We start from the raw sequence: 13307 nt of genomic DNA, 5'->3' as shown, positions 1-13307 counted from the left end.
CGGCTGCATTCTGTTTGCTTTTGGTTTTTGGTTCCGTCTTCCGAAACACGACGAGAGGAGAAGTGCAGCAGCCCACAATTAGGCGCTTGCTGCGGATGTTTTCCGCATTGCCTCCTGGCCATGATACGCTCAAACGGGTTTCTTTGTGGCAGCAACCGAGCACCGGTTGGCTTAAAGCTAAAGCTAACAAAAATAGCTTTTCCAATTTGGTTTACTAGCTGCTTGGTTATAGCAGTGGCAGCACAGAAAAAAAACCACCTTGCAAGGTCGCAAGAAAACTACATTAGCTCTTAAAGCAAGCTACGCCAATGGGCCAAGCGGAAATTCTGAACTAGCTCGAAGCTGCTGAATGGTGGCGAGCAAATTGTGATAACTGTTTTGCAGCAGATGAACAGGAACTGTGTTCGTGAAACAGGTCTTTCAACCATAGCTGACCCAAGTCAAACAGATCAATTGTGGTTGATTTGATTTATTTTATTTTACAATTTTGATTTCACAATCTTCCACTATTGCATGGGTATGTAGTCAGCAGTGTAGCTCAATCAAATTTTTGGCTCAATTATTTGCATGCCTAGCGTCAAACTGAACTAAGAGGCTCAGCTGGCAAAGCTTTGCATGCTGCCTTGGCAACGGAGCGCGCTGTTGTGCTGCATGTTCGGTGTCCCGAAGGCCATGTTGTAAATATTGCGTTTGACGGAAAGTGAAACACTTGTCTGCCAGTTGGTAAAGTCAAGGCGCAGCCGGGAGGGCAGCGCTGTGGCCCACACTGTGAACCAGAGCAGGCAGGCACCGATAATGCTCGTGGTAATACCCAGCAGCCAGTACTCGCAGTTGGCAAAGGTGCACTCCTCTGTGACTAGCTGTTGCAGTATGCCGACAATAGCGCAGTGGCAGAGCGATTCGATGCGACACCACAGCTTGGTCAGCATCAGGTCCAGCGTCAGGAGGCAGACGCCCATCTCGAGGGTGAGGCGGCACAGAGATGAACAGTTGCAGCCCCATCGCGGAAAAATATGCACCACCTGCAGAACTGCCCCAATGCTGGCCACGAACAGCCAGCTGCCGAGCAGGGGCGCCGGGGAGCAGCGGGCTAGAAGGAAGTAGTACGAGATGCCCATGACCGAGTGCAAAAGTATGGCCATGGTTACTGCTGATAGCGAGAGTCGCTCCATTGTTGGATTGTCCTTGCTACAACAAACTCGACTCACTCTTCCTCTCACGCTCACCCTCCTTCGCTCTGTCTCCGTGTGTGTTGGGCCAGCTCCTTGGTTTAAATTTTGATTGAGCTAACAGATCTACACATAATACATAATAATACACGTCTAACTGGCTTTAGAGTCATGGCATTGTTTTTCCTCATTTCGTACACTTTGATTAGTCGACAGTTTACTTTCATTTTTATGCCACACAGCTCAAAGCTCAAACTTTGGATCCAGCTCAATTCGAATTTAAGTCGCGTTCGTTGCATACTTTCCGCTGTATGAACAAATTGTTTTTAGCTATTTATCAGTAAAGCTGACACGATATTTGCAGGGCATATAATTAGCTGATAAATGATTATTTTTCATATTAAATGTTTCAATTTAGGCCAAATACTTGATGATGGCTAAATATCAAATTGCATACTTTGCGGCGCATGCATTAAAAGCTCTAAGCCGACATGCATATTTACCAGGAAGCTGATCAGGCAGACTGGCATTAATATCCCAAGCTGTGCCTTCCACCTACAGTGTCTCTGCAGAATGTGCACAATAGTTGGCTAGGCAGTCAGGCTAACCAGATAGACAACAATGCAATCGCAAGATAATAAATAATAGCAAGGAAATGGCATTTACTTTGTGATAACTTTATCGAGAGCTATAAATATTTTATTACCCTAATTACGGCTAACTGCAAATCGCATTTTAATTGTTGCAATAGCTAACTGCTGCAACCGCTAGGTAATAAATGGCCACAGCTACGCTGGAGCATTTGGTCAAATGAAATTTCTTAGCAGCATATTGCAGACTCCGCCTCCTCGACGGCTTTGCTGTCAAGTAATTCGTCAAGATGCTTTGTGCTCGCATCCACGTGCTTTGCTATCTAGTTAACTGTGCGTCTGCCTGCCTGGCTATCTGTCTGTCTAGCTGGCTGTCTATCTGTCTGTCTGTCCTCCTTGGGTGCCTTTTATGTCAACTGCATTTTTCGCTGCTGTTGCCGTATTTCTTGTTGTGCATTTTTTTTGTACTGGTTTAAGCCACTTAATGGATTTATTTCCTTTTTTTGGCTTAGATGCGGGCGCTGAAGTTGAAAGCGCTATTCACGCACAGTTTTCTTGCAGCTTCCATTCACAAAGACTTGCAATTCATCAAATCTCGTTAGCCTCGGCTTTTATAGAATATCTTCAGATGCTTTTGCTATTATTTTCGGGTTTTTTCCTTCTATGGCGAGCACTTTATTCGAGTGAAAAGGCGCCACGCCCAGCAGCAGCAGTTGTAGGGCGTTCCTCTAGATATATGTATGTGTATGTCTAATGCGAGTGCAGCTGCACAGCGTCCGTCGACTGCCTTTTTAAAGCTAAAGGGCGTAGCTTAAGGTACCTATCTTGCCAGCAACTCAGCCAACTGACAGCTGAAATGCAGTCTAACAAATGTGCTTCGAATAACCAATATCAATTTGTGGCCATAAGCGAAACACATCGCTAACAAAGGGTACTGTATGATTGATGAATTCCCTCCGGCAGGCGAATCCGTGCAATGATTACCTATAAGACTTCAGTGCAGTTCAGCGCGTAGACAAATAACTTTTATTAGTGCCAAATAATTATCGATTTATGACCTTGAACATAGTCAATTAACAAACTGAAGTCATACGAAATCTTTATTGGAATGTCATATAAAATGTGGATTGCATCAGTGTATCCGAAAAGCGCTTATCGATAAGATATGACAGAATTGCCGCAATCAGCTCTGTACTCAGGATAAAGTGAAGTTTTTTTTTGGGTAATTCCATTAGATCGATTGCGATGGCTTGAAATATATGTAGGTATATATTATGGCAGCAAGTTTTAAGTAATCCACTTCGTTTACTAATTTCAACTGCTACCAGATGGCCACTCATTTGGGTAAAAGGCAAACACTGCGCACCCAAAGTGCATTCAATTAACAATTTTCGGGCTGCGAGTGGTGCAAAAGTTTGGCCCACTGCGTGGATAGCGTTTTGTGGCAGGCTTTTAATCAAAAACTTGCAACCAAGTGCCAGACAAGTTTTTCGTCTAAGTTTGCCACAGCGCGCTGGCAAAACTTCTCAGATTGTGACGTCTACAAAAGTCAAATCGTGCTGTGCCGCTCACATGCTGGCAGCAATCAGTCTGACTTTAGCCAAGAAAAAAGTCAGCTGAGCTCTGACATCTAGCATCACGCACACCCAATGCCCTACGCCAAATAGTATCAGCCCCTAATATACTAATATGAGTTGGTAGATAAATGAACTACTTTCTCATCTTGTTTACAAAAAACATTTCAATTAATATAGAATATTTTCGCTCTTTTGAAAAAGCATTGCAACACTCGAGGCAACTGGAAAGAAGTTTCTGGTTGGATTGCTGGCAACAATAGGCGCATAAATTCAGTCTCTATGCTAAGCAGTTAAGCAGTGCAAATTCCATAATATCCAGAGCTAAAGTGTATAAACAGATGGAGACTTGGCCAATGCCATGAACTGAATGCAGTAAATTGCCTGGCTGCAAATTCAAAGCGTGCCCAACCTCTACCTCTGGCTACCTTTTACGCCCGCATGCTGCAAAGTTGGCCCTGGCACTTGGGCAGAGTTCGAATGAAAGCAAAAATGCAGCAGCGCCACGCCCGGCCCGCCCACTGTTTACGTAACACAGTCGACGGCAACATCCCTGCCATTTAGCAAAAGTAATTAAGCGTCGATGGCTTTCATTTGTGTTACTTTTCTGGGCAATTAAGGCAAAAAGTTTGCAGTTTTGCAGTGCGGCGTAAAATTTTCATAGTTAATTGTAGCCCATAAGCCCGAGCAGATCCAGCTCCAGCTCCAGTGCCAGCTTCAACGACAGCTCCTGCTCGTGCAGCCGGCCTGAGCGCTAGCTATGAGGTCGAAGTGTCTGTGTGTGTGTGTGTGTATGTGCCAATGTTCGCGTCAATCGTCTGGGCATAAAACTTTTCCACTCGCTGGCAAGTGGTAAATGTTGTAGTTGTTGCCCCACGTATTTTCCATGGCACTAAAATCGATTGTGTGGTTGTTTTTAATGGCGCCGCAGCTCATCATCAGCCGCAACAGCCACAGGTGTCTTACAATACCCGTACCAAGGTGTCAAAACGTTCATTGCTTCAATGTAATATGAAAAGTGTCTATCAAAACTTGATTGCAAATTGAATAAAACATATTTCATTTGTTATACCCGGTAAAGGGGAATGGAGTACTGATTTGAGCTGATCGCAGATAGTGTCTCGTATATAGATAGAGAGCAGCACAGTAATCTCTACATTTATCGAGCAAATAGGAAGACAGATAAGCAGTACAATGACAAATATAACAAACACATCATACTACATATTGCGGAGGAAGTCAATTCGATTACAAGGCTTACCAACTATCATTACCTTTAACATTTTGATAACTGTTGGGAAACCGCAAATATGCTGCTGTAGCGGCTCATTGAGCGACCAGGTTAGAGCCAATATAATGCCGATAGACAAATACGCGCATTGTATGGAGGCTAAGCCCTGTTGAGTTTCTCCATATTTTATGGGTACTCGGGTAATTTACATTGCATTTATGCGATTACCGCATCAACCGAAAGTAACTTCAGTTTTCTCGCTCGCTAACCGTATCCGGGGCATACAGCCACCGGCAGCAACGGAGACAGCTACAGCCACGGCAGCAACAGCATCATCAACATCAACAGTTGTGGCAGCAGCAACAATTTGCCCACTTGATGCACCCACGCCATGTCAGATCTCAACCCTTCGCACGAGCAACGCGATATGCAAAAAATGTTTCTCATTAAAAAGTTGTTTCACAATTTTATTATCCGCATGTCGCTGTTCTGGCGTCAACCGTGGACCGTGGTCGCTTTGCAGGTATGCCGCCATTGTGACAAGCCCTGGTGACAATGTCAATAAAGCAAACTTCGGACCTCGCAAAAAACGTTAATCCCAAGCGAACAACCTCCCCGCCACCCCACACCCACATCAGCAGTAGCAGCAGAAGCGACGTCATCAAATTATTTTTAAATTACTTGTAAAAATAGGGCAGCGAAAAAGTTATAATAGCGCACAGAACATAAGAAATAAAGCAAGGGAAGCAGATGTCGACCGACTTGCAAGTACCCTTTAGTTTTATTACACGAAGATAGGCAGATTTTCACAAATATTTAACGAGTTCCTGAAATGTGAAAAGGCAAGGAATATGGATTATGAAATATTCTTGTTTCATCTCCCGCGTTTTAGGTTTTGATTAAAGTTTTTTCTATATTTTTGTTTTTACAATTTATTTTATAATATATAAAATTTTATAATGTATAGGATAAATTTTATTATAATTTTTATACCCTGATCCCATTAAAAGTTTGCAATGTGCAAATGTATGTAACAAGCAGAAGGAGACATGCCAGGCCCCATAAAGTATATATATTCTTGATCAGGACGAGTCAATTGAGCCCTGTCCGTTCGTCTGTATGTTCATCTGTCTGTCCGTAGGTGTGAACGCGTTTATCTCATCATCTATAAGAGCTAGACACTTGTGTTTTTTTGTATATATTATATATTCGATAATTGTTCCTACGTATATTTTATAGAATTTTGATTTTCGTTATATTTTCGATACCGGCTGCAAATTTCCCAAAAATCTTTCAAATTTAAGTTCAGTTGCAAATATGGCCAATAAGTAAAGGTTCCATTTCCACCAAGTCAACAGAATATATAGACCATAAAAATCATAAAAATCCATTAAGTAAAACAGAAGTTTTTAAACAGAACGTTTGGCCAATTTGATCAAGCACAGACACAAGCAGCGACAAGCGTGCGTATATTTTCTATACATTTAAATGCGTGTATTCTTTTCTACTCAAAGAATCAAAATTGCTATTGAATTGGGCTTGAATTGTTGTACAAACAGTGCAGTGGTGGTGTTGGTGTGCGACAATGTCTGGGTTTTGTTTTCTTATTTTATTTTATACAATTTTTTTAAACATTTTTATTATATTTTTTATAAACCATTTTTATTATTTATGAATTTTCACTTTTGTAAACAAGAATTCAATGTCGAAAACGCTACTATTTTTCATGCGGTTCATGAGTTTCAGCCAACATTAATTTATTTATTCTATTATTCACTGAAAATATAAAAAACTGGCTAGAACTATTTGGGTTCATTAATATTTGTAAGTATTATCTGAGCCCCTTGGCTAATCAGTCACGCACTTATCAGCACTTTAATCGCCCGAAGGTAGCCAATAGCAATCAATTTACGGGAGAGTTAAAATAAGGAAAGAGAAAAGAGCGTAGTCCATAGAGAAGCAGCTCAAGTTATTTCCTAAAAATATAACATTGAAGGTATTAGTCATGTAATTCCTCTAAAGCAGTCTCGTCATCAGCTGCGCCGCAGACCACTGCAAAACTATACAGTATCTACACACAAGAGAAAATGAAAACAGCAACGTGTTTCAAATAAGTTTTAAAAGCAATACCATGTTCTAAACACATATATAATATATATTTTAACGATGCATTTGCTTTTGCACATGTCGCCAAGAACCGAACGCTAGAATGAGGTCAAACGAATGCAGCGCAGGTTTTATGCATATGTTACCAATACGATAGCGATTGCTTAAATATAATATAACATTAATTATTAAATAGCAGACAGCAATTTGCTGTATGTGCCCTGTTCATTTTGCAATTAGTGTTTGATTGATGTGAATGATATCTTTACCAGATTGCACAAAATTCCCGATAAATTGAAATTTCCGATAAGCTTCGATACGTACGACACGAATCACACTGAGATATAACTTTATGTCTATTGTCCACATTTGAATTGAGTTAGCTGAAATCAATACAATATAATATAATTTGCTTATTCATATCGATGATTGTAATACTTTCAATGGGGCAAATTTGAATTAAAATAGTTTAAGAGAAAGAGAATTAAAAAGAAATTTACAAAATTCATTTTTGCCCAATATCCAACACAATGCTAATGAGGGCGAATTAACGGCAGTTAGAATAATGCTGATAACAACTCGGGCAGTTCTATTCAACAGCAGGAGACATTTCGTAGCTAGGTGTTTCGTTAACTTGTATAGATAAAGCGGACGATTGCCGGGCTCGACGTTAGGCGTTATAACCGCCGCAATTAGTTTGGCCGCAATGACAACAAGAGGTAGAAGTTGTTTCGTCAAGCTGACGGTGCTTGCGGTGTTTGTGATATTTATGCTGTTGCTGCTGCTGAGTTCCCTGCACAGCAGGGATTTGGACTTGCGGCAGCATCTCGAAACGGATGTGGAACGGGCGCTGCGAGCGAAACTGTTGTCGCCGCTGGCGCACCCAAGCGAGACTATCGAGGAGCCGCTTGATGAGGAACTGGAGCGGCAGCTGGAACACGAGCTGCCCGAGGTGGACTATGGCTTCTGGACACACTATGCAAAGCCGCAAAAATATCGCAAAAATAACACATGCGCCCGGTATCCAGATCCACTGGAGCTGCAGCTCCACAACACCTATTGGCAGACGTTTACTAATGCGAACGTGACGTTTCGCTTGTATGCCGCCTACATGGATATGCGTCGGGGCGTCAAGCTGCCATTGGGTGTGGTGCGCATTCTGGCCACGGCAAATCAAATCAAGTCCGAGTTCCCGCCCACGCACTGCCAGCTGTGGTATGCCGGCCACAAGGAGCCCGTTATGACGCAGGTCAGCGAGTTTTTGAGCGTGTGGATTTACGACTGGGGCCACGTGCCGCTGCTCAGCTATCCGCATCTGCTCAGCTGCCCGGTGCCAAAAACTCTGTTCCATGCCACGCCACGTATCGTCTCGCTTGTCAGCAAGAGTTGTGACAGCGCCACCAACTCGCTACGCGTGCACTATGATCGCTCTCCAGTTGCGAATGTCACCGTCAAGCCGAGCTCCAGCTCCCGTCTGCAGGTCAACTCCAGCTCCCAGACCTACTCAAAGTCCAGCTCCATCGCTAGCCCCAGTGCTACGTCTATTAGCAATGCTACCGTAAAGTTAAACTTTGGCGTCTGTGTTAAGGCTTTCGATTTTCCGTACGTGGATCTCTCGGCTCGCCTGATCGAGTGGTTCGAACTGCAGCGCCTGTTGGGTGCCACGCGCATCTACGCCTACATTTACGACGTGCATCCGGCGGTGCAGCGGGTATTGGATTACTACCAACGCATCGATTTCCTCGAGCTTCGTCCCCTAACGATGGCCAACGGCATGCCACGTCTACGTCACTATCAGCACCAGCTGCTGCAGCATCGTCGCCTAATTAAACGGCTCAACGAGCTGATACCCTACAATGACTGCTTCTATCGGAATATGTATCGCCACGACTATATGCTGAATGTGGACATCGATGAGGTGATAATGCCATTGGGCACTCTAAACAGTTGGCAAGATGTTATCGATGTCGACGAGATTGAAACGAAAAGGCGTTGCCCGAACGGCCATGTCTCGCTGTGTTTCATCAATACGTACTTCAGCAAGGTGGTGCCCGAGGCGCAAAACCACGAGCAGCTGGAGGCCGATCAGCTTTATGTGCTGCAGCACACATTGCGCTATCGAAACTATTCGCTGCCCAATCGGGCAACCAAGTGCTTTCACAACACTCGCTTCTCGGTGACTCTGCACAATCATTTCACGCTCAAGTGGCTGCCTGGCGGCTGCATGCAGCGCACTCTGAGCACTCAGCTGGCCCAGATGCAGCACTATCGCGAGCCAGATCAGAAGTACGAGCTGTCCGATCTGGTCGAGGATCGCAGCGTTTGGAAGTATGCCACAGAGCTGCGTGCAGCTGTGGAAAATGCGTGGCTGCATCTAAACGATGTTCAGGAGCAAGATACCAATGTGGAGGACCAGAATACGCTAGAGGAGCTGCCAGAGCAGGAAACAGCTCTAGAGCAGGCTCAAGAGCAGCACCAAGTACTGGAGCAAACGCATACAGCAAATGCTACAAATTAATTCTTAATTCGAATATGTTAAGGGCTTTTTTTTCTTAGTAGTTACGAACATATATGTATATATATATTTTTTTACGAGGGACAACTGTGCTGCCTACGCATGTGCTTATATTGCTAATTATTTTTAATGATAATATTAATTAAACTTATTTCTCTGAAATATACTCAAAAGCAATGGCAAGTATAAGCGTATCTGCAAGAAACTGTGTTAAGTGCCACTTCAAGCTTTATCGAACTCTTTTCAATGTATTTTTAGTCTCTAGAATAATTTAATATTTACCGCCTTAAAATATTTATCTATGGAGTGGCAAGTCAAGGCAAGAGCTGGAGCTTACTGCTTATAGAGAGAAGATAGAAGATAGAAGATAGAAGATAGAAGATAGAAGATAGAAGATAGAAGATAGAAGATAGAAGATAGAAGATAGAAGATAGAAGATAGAAGATAGAAGATAGAAGATAGAAGATAGAAGATAGAAGATAGAAGATAGAAGATAGAAGATAGAAGATAGAAGATAGAAGATAGAAGATAGAAGATAGAAGATAGAAGATAGAAGATAGAAGATAGAAGATAGAAGATAGAAGATAGAAGATAGAAGATAGAAGATAGAAGATAGAAGAAGGAAGGTGAAAGATGGAATATAGAAGAAGGAAGGTGGAAGATGGAAAATGGAATACAGAACGATAGTGCCTTGTGTATATATATTTGATATTTTATCTATAATATTTTTATATTTATAAGAGTTCACATCAGATGATAGTCACATGGACTGTGTTTTCCCATTAACACTGTGAGTGACGCCTCTTGAATATTAGCACACCTAAAGGTATGAAATATGGATCGATTATCGCTTAAGTATATGCCAGCTCGTCAGAGCGCAGTCAATAACTTATCAGATATACCTAGTCTTTAATCACTCAAAGGGGTATATTGTACCGAGCGGTCATTATACTTAGACGTCGTCAGCTGTGTGGCATTTTTATTTAATTTAAGTGAGCCGCACAAAAGTATGCAACAATTGGTTGAATGCATGACGCAGTTGTTTCTTATCTGTCGGCCTCAGTGCTGCTCTAATGGCTCGGCTGTTGAAGTTGAAGTTGAAAATTTACTGAATCACCAACTAGATCAACCTTACGAGTTTGACTTAATTCGGAATTATTGCACGAGTCGAATGAGCAGCACTCTATTGAGTAATCGTAGTTTGATGATTTGGATTCCGAAAATAAATGTGCTGCGATACATTTGAAGATTTGATAAGAAAAAACCCTAACTGAGTCCATGAATTATTTATATATATCAAATATGTATTTATGTCTGACATTTCTGTTATATTTGCTGATGATTAGGCGTTCGTTCGATCACGTCTATTATGCCTCAGATTGCTTACAAGTCTGGAATATTAATGGCATTCCTTCGAAGGGTAGATGTTGGCTCACATATCGTAATTGTTTGTTTATTATAGGCAATAAATAAAGTTGTCATTAAATTACAAAGTACCGTATATAAGCACTCAAACAAAAAAAAAAATTGATTACAAAATACTTGCCGGAAACGTTATAACTACGCTCATTATTGCAGATAAGAAAAAAAAAATAATTATATATATTAATGATATATATGGAAATAAGGAATACTTTAAACATTTATCAACTCTAACGCAATTCTGGGCATGATGAATTCTAAATGCTAGTCTAGTTACGCAGCAAGAAGGCGCTCAGCGTCAGGGCCAAGGTGCCGCCCAGGGTCGTGACTAGTGTGGCGGCCCCGCCGCCAGTGTTATTGCCGCTGGCCAACAGAATGGGACGCTCGTTGGCACGGGCATCCATCCACGCCTTGCAGTCGGTCTCGTTCTTCACGAAGCGAAAGATCGACTGGACAATGTTGGCGGGCGTGATTTCAGCGCACTGTTCCAGATGATGCAGCACACAGCTCTCGAAGCTCTGCAGGTCGACACAGTGCGTGGGCGAGAAGAGCAGCTCGGGGCGGCTCATCAGATCGGGCACTTGGCCATCCTTGGGTATATACTGATGGAATGATCTGTTCAGGCAGTTGCTGATGCTCTCTTTGTTGGCCTCCAGGCACTCGGGGCCCTGCTCGGCAACAAATAGCGCAATCTGATCGCCACCACGAGAGCAGGCAAAGTTCAGCAGGGAAGCGCCCAGCCGCATCATGGTTGCCTGCTGACGCAGCTCCTCGGCGCTCAAGCAGGGCTTAACCTTGTCATTGAATTCGCGCACACAACCCTCGGCCTCGGGCGCACGCTTGCAGTACTTGTGGAAGACGGTGTCCAGTTCGCCAATCGGGCGAGCTTTTTCCATCTCTTCCTGCAGGGCCGTCAGATTGGCCAGCCCGCTCAGGCAGGCGCTCAGCTTGCCGGCAGCATCCTCGATATCCTTGTATAGCGTTGCATTATCTGTGCCAGTCACCTTCTTGCACTTCTCGCGGTAAACGCGCTTAACATCATCTGTGCATGGCAAAAAGCAATTGTCAAATAATTAATTATTACCTCTTCGTTATGTCACCGGCTCGCCGGCTCACAGGGACACTTACCCATGCTGACGTTCGTGTTGCGAAACTCTGGCGGCAGAAACTGCGCCGAGACGCTCTCCAGCTGACTCGAGGTCAGCTTCTGTGGACTAGGACTGGCGCGCACCTCCAGCAACAGGGCGCCCAAGGCGGCCAACAGGCACACTGCGATCAGAGCGTATTTGTTCATATCGGCTACGGCAGTGAGTCGATTTGAGTATGCGATCAGTTAGTTAATCTATCTATGCTGTTGTGGCTTCCGTGCCTCCGTACAGCGCGCGTGGCTACGAGTGAATGAGAGCGGCTAGCGGCTGTCGTTCAAAAGCGCGAGCAACTGCGATTCGATTGTGTACAGTGGAGCGTGGCGTTCCAAGCGCTGTGCGAAATAACTACAATTGCTGATTGCCGGCGGTATAACTATAACTATTTGGCAGTTGCAAGTCTTGCCGATAAGAGCGCTTGTGCCTTATGTATCCAAAATATTTGCAAGTATTCTCTATCGATAAGTTTTCGCGTTCATCGATAACTGGTCACTTTCATTTTGTCGATCATTCTCTAATTGGATCACTTCATATTTATGATATATATATATATATATATATATATATATATATATATATATATATATATATATATATATGTATATATATATATATAATTAAGCGTTTTACTTATCAGTAACGATATGATAATACTACAGAGCTCCTTGGGACACTGTGCCGTGCCGTTGGCGGCATTTCGAGCAGCTCTAATCAGCACAGTGACATAATTTACGTTTCGTTCGCTGCAAATTTTGCAACATTGGCCCAGGTGGGCAAAGGGTAATGTCGTCTGACGACTGATTTACAGGGAATTAGCACTCTCTAAGGTACATATCTACGCTGATATGTGCCGATATATGCATACATATGCATGTGTATCGTGTGTGTGTTTATGTACTTGATTTTTCCATAAGTTGTTCGCTTATCTTATCTGCTGGCTGTCCATAAAGTTTATTGCATTATCGATGTATATAGCCGAATCGTTTAGTAACAGCAGCGGAATGCTTTAAAATAAACTGATAATTGATAACTGATAACTGATAACTGATTATCAATCAGGCACAGTCGCATCAGCGGCCTCGCGCGTTCGCTTGCAGCGCCAGCGAAATTTTCATACATTTTCCATGCTCAATGCTCAATTTCATGCAATTGTTGATCTAAAGTTTCACAGTTCACTATAATTGCTGTTTATGCTACCTTTTTGTTATTGTTGTTTTCTTGTTTTATTTTCATTTTCAGCTGTTTTTGTGTTATTTAATACGACTTAGGTATTTCTTAATAATTTTACTACGAGAGCAATTACTGCTGTTCGCAGCGGTTTTGCCAGCAAACACTTAAACCGAACTTGAACATAGAGAGTGAGACAGACAGAGAGAGAGAGAGAGAGAGAGAGAGAGAGGGAAAAGCATGAAAAACGATAAGTCTAGATAAACCACGTACGACGTAAAAATTAAGTATTTTTTTTGCGACTGTGTTGATCTCTTAGTGTAACTACACTTTAGATCCAGTAGAGCCTCATCCATTGCGCAGTCGAAAATGCTAGTTTTAATAATAT

General features: G+C 42.8%; 3 protein-coding genes across 3 annotated transcripts; 1 reads left to right on the top strand and 2 right to left on the bottom strand.

Annotated features, from left to right (window-relative positions):
• Positions 1-493: 493 nt before the first annotated feature.
• Positions 494-1334, bottom strand: LOC111601918. Its single transcript, XM_023318766.2, has one exon. The coding sequence runs from the start codon at positions 1170-1172 to the stop codon at positions 597-599; it is 576 nt and encodes a 191-aa protein (XP_023174534.1). The 5' UTR covers positions 1173-1334; the 3' UTR covers positions 494-596.
• Positions 1335-7208: 5874 nt separating this feature from the next.
• On the top strand, positions 7209-9231 carry LOC111601897. Its single transcript, XM_023318740.2, has one exon. The coding sequence runs from the start codon at positions 7377-7379 to the stop codon at positions 9186-9188; it is 1812 nt and encodes a 603-aa protein (XP_023174508.2). The 5' UTR covers positions 7209-7376; the 3' UTR covers positions 9189-9231.
• Positions 9232-10503: 1272 nt separating this feature from the next.
• Positions 10504-12069, bottom strand: LOC111601894 (27 kDa hemolymph protein). The gene is made up of 2 exons (XM_023318737.2): positions 11736-12069; positions 10504-11649 (listed from the first exon to the last, which is right to left on the bottom strand). Exons 1-2 carry the CDS (start codon positions 11899-11901, stop codon positions 10877-10879), a joined length of 939 nt encoding a protein of 312 aa, XP_023174505.1. The 5' UTR covers positions 11902-12069; the 3' UTR covers positions 10504-10876.
• Between the last annotated feature and the right edge of the window lie 1238 nt (positions 12070-13307).

The sequence above is a fragment of the Drosophila hydei genome, unplaced genomic scaffold, assembly GCF_003285905.1.
Source record: "Drosophila hydei strain 15085-1641.00,03,60 unplaced genomic scaffold, DhydRS2 tig00000211-arrow-pilon, whole genome shotgun sequence".
In the NCBI taxonomy this organism is placed as follows: Eukaryota; Metazoa; Arthropoda; class Insecta; order Diptera; family Drosophilidae; genus Drosophila; species Drosophila hydei.
Note: the sequence above shows the minus strand (reverse complement) of the source record. Positions and strands in the feature narration are given on the sequence as shown.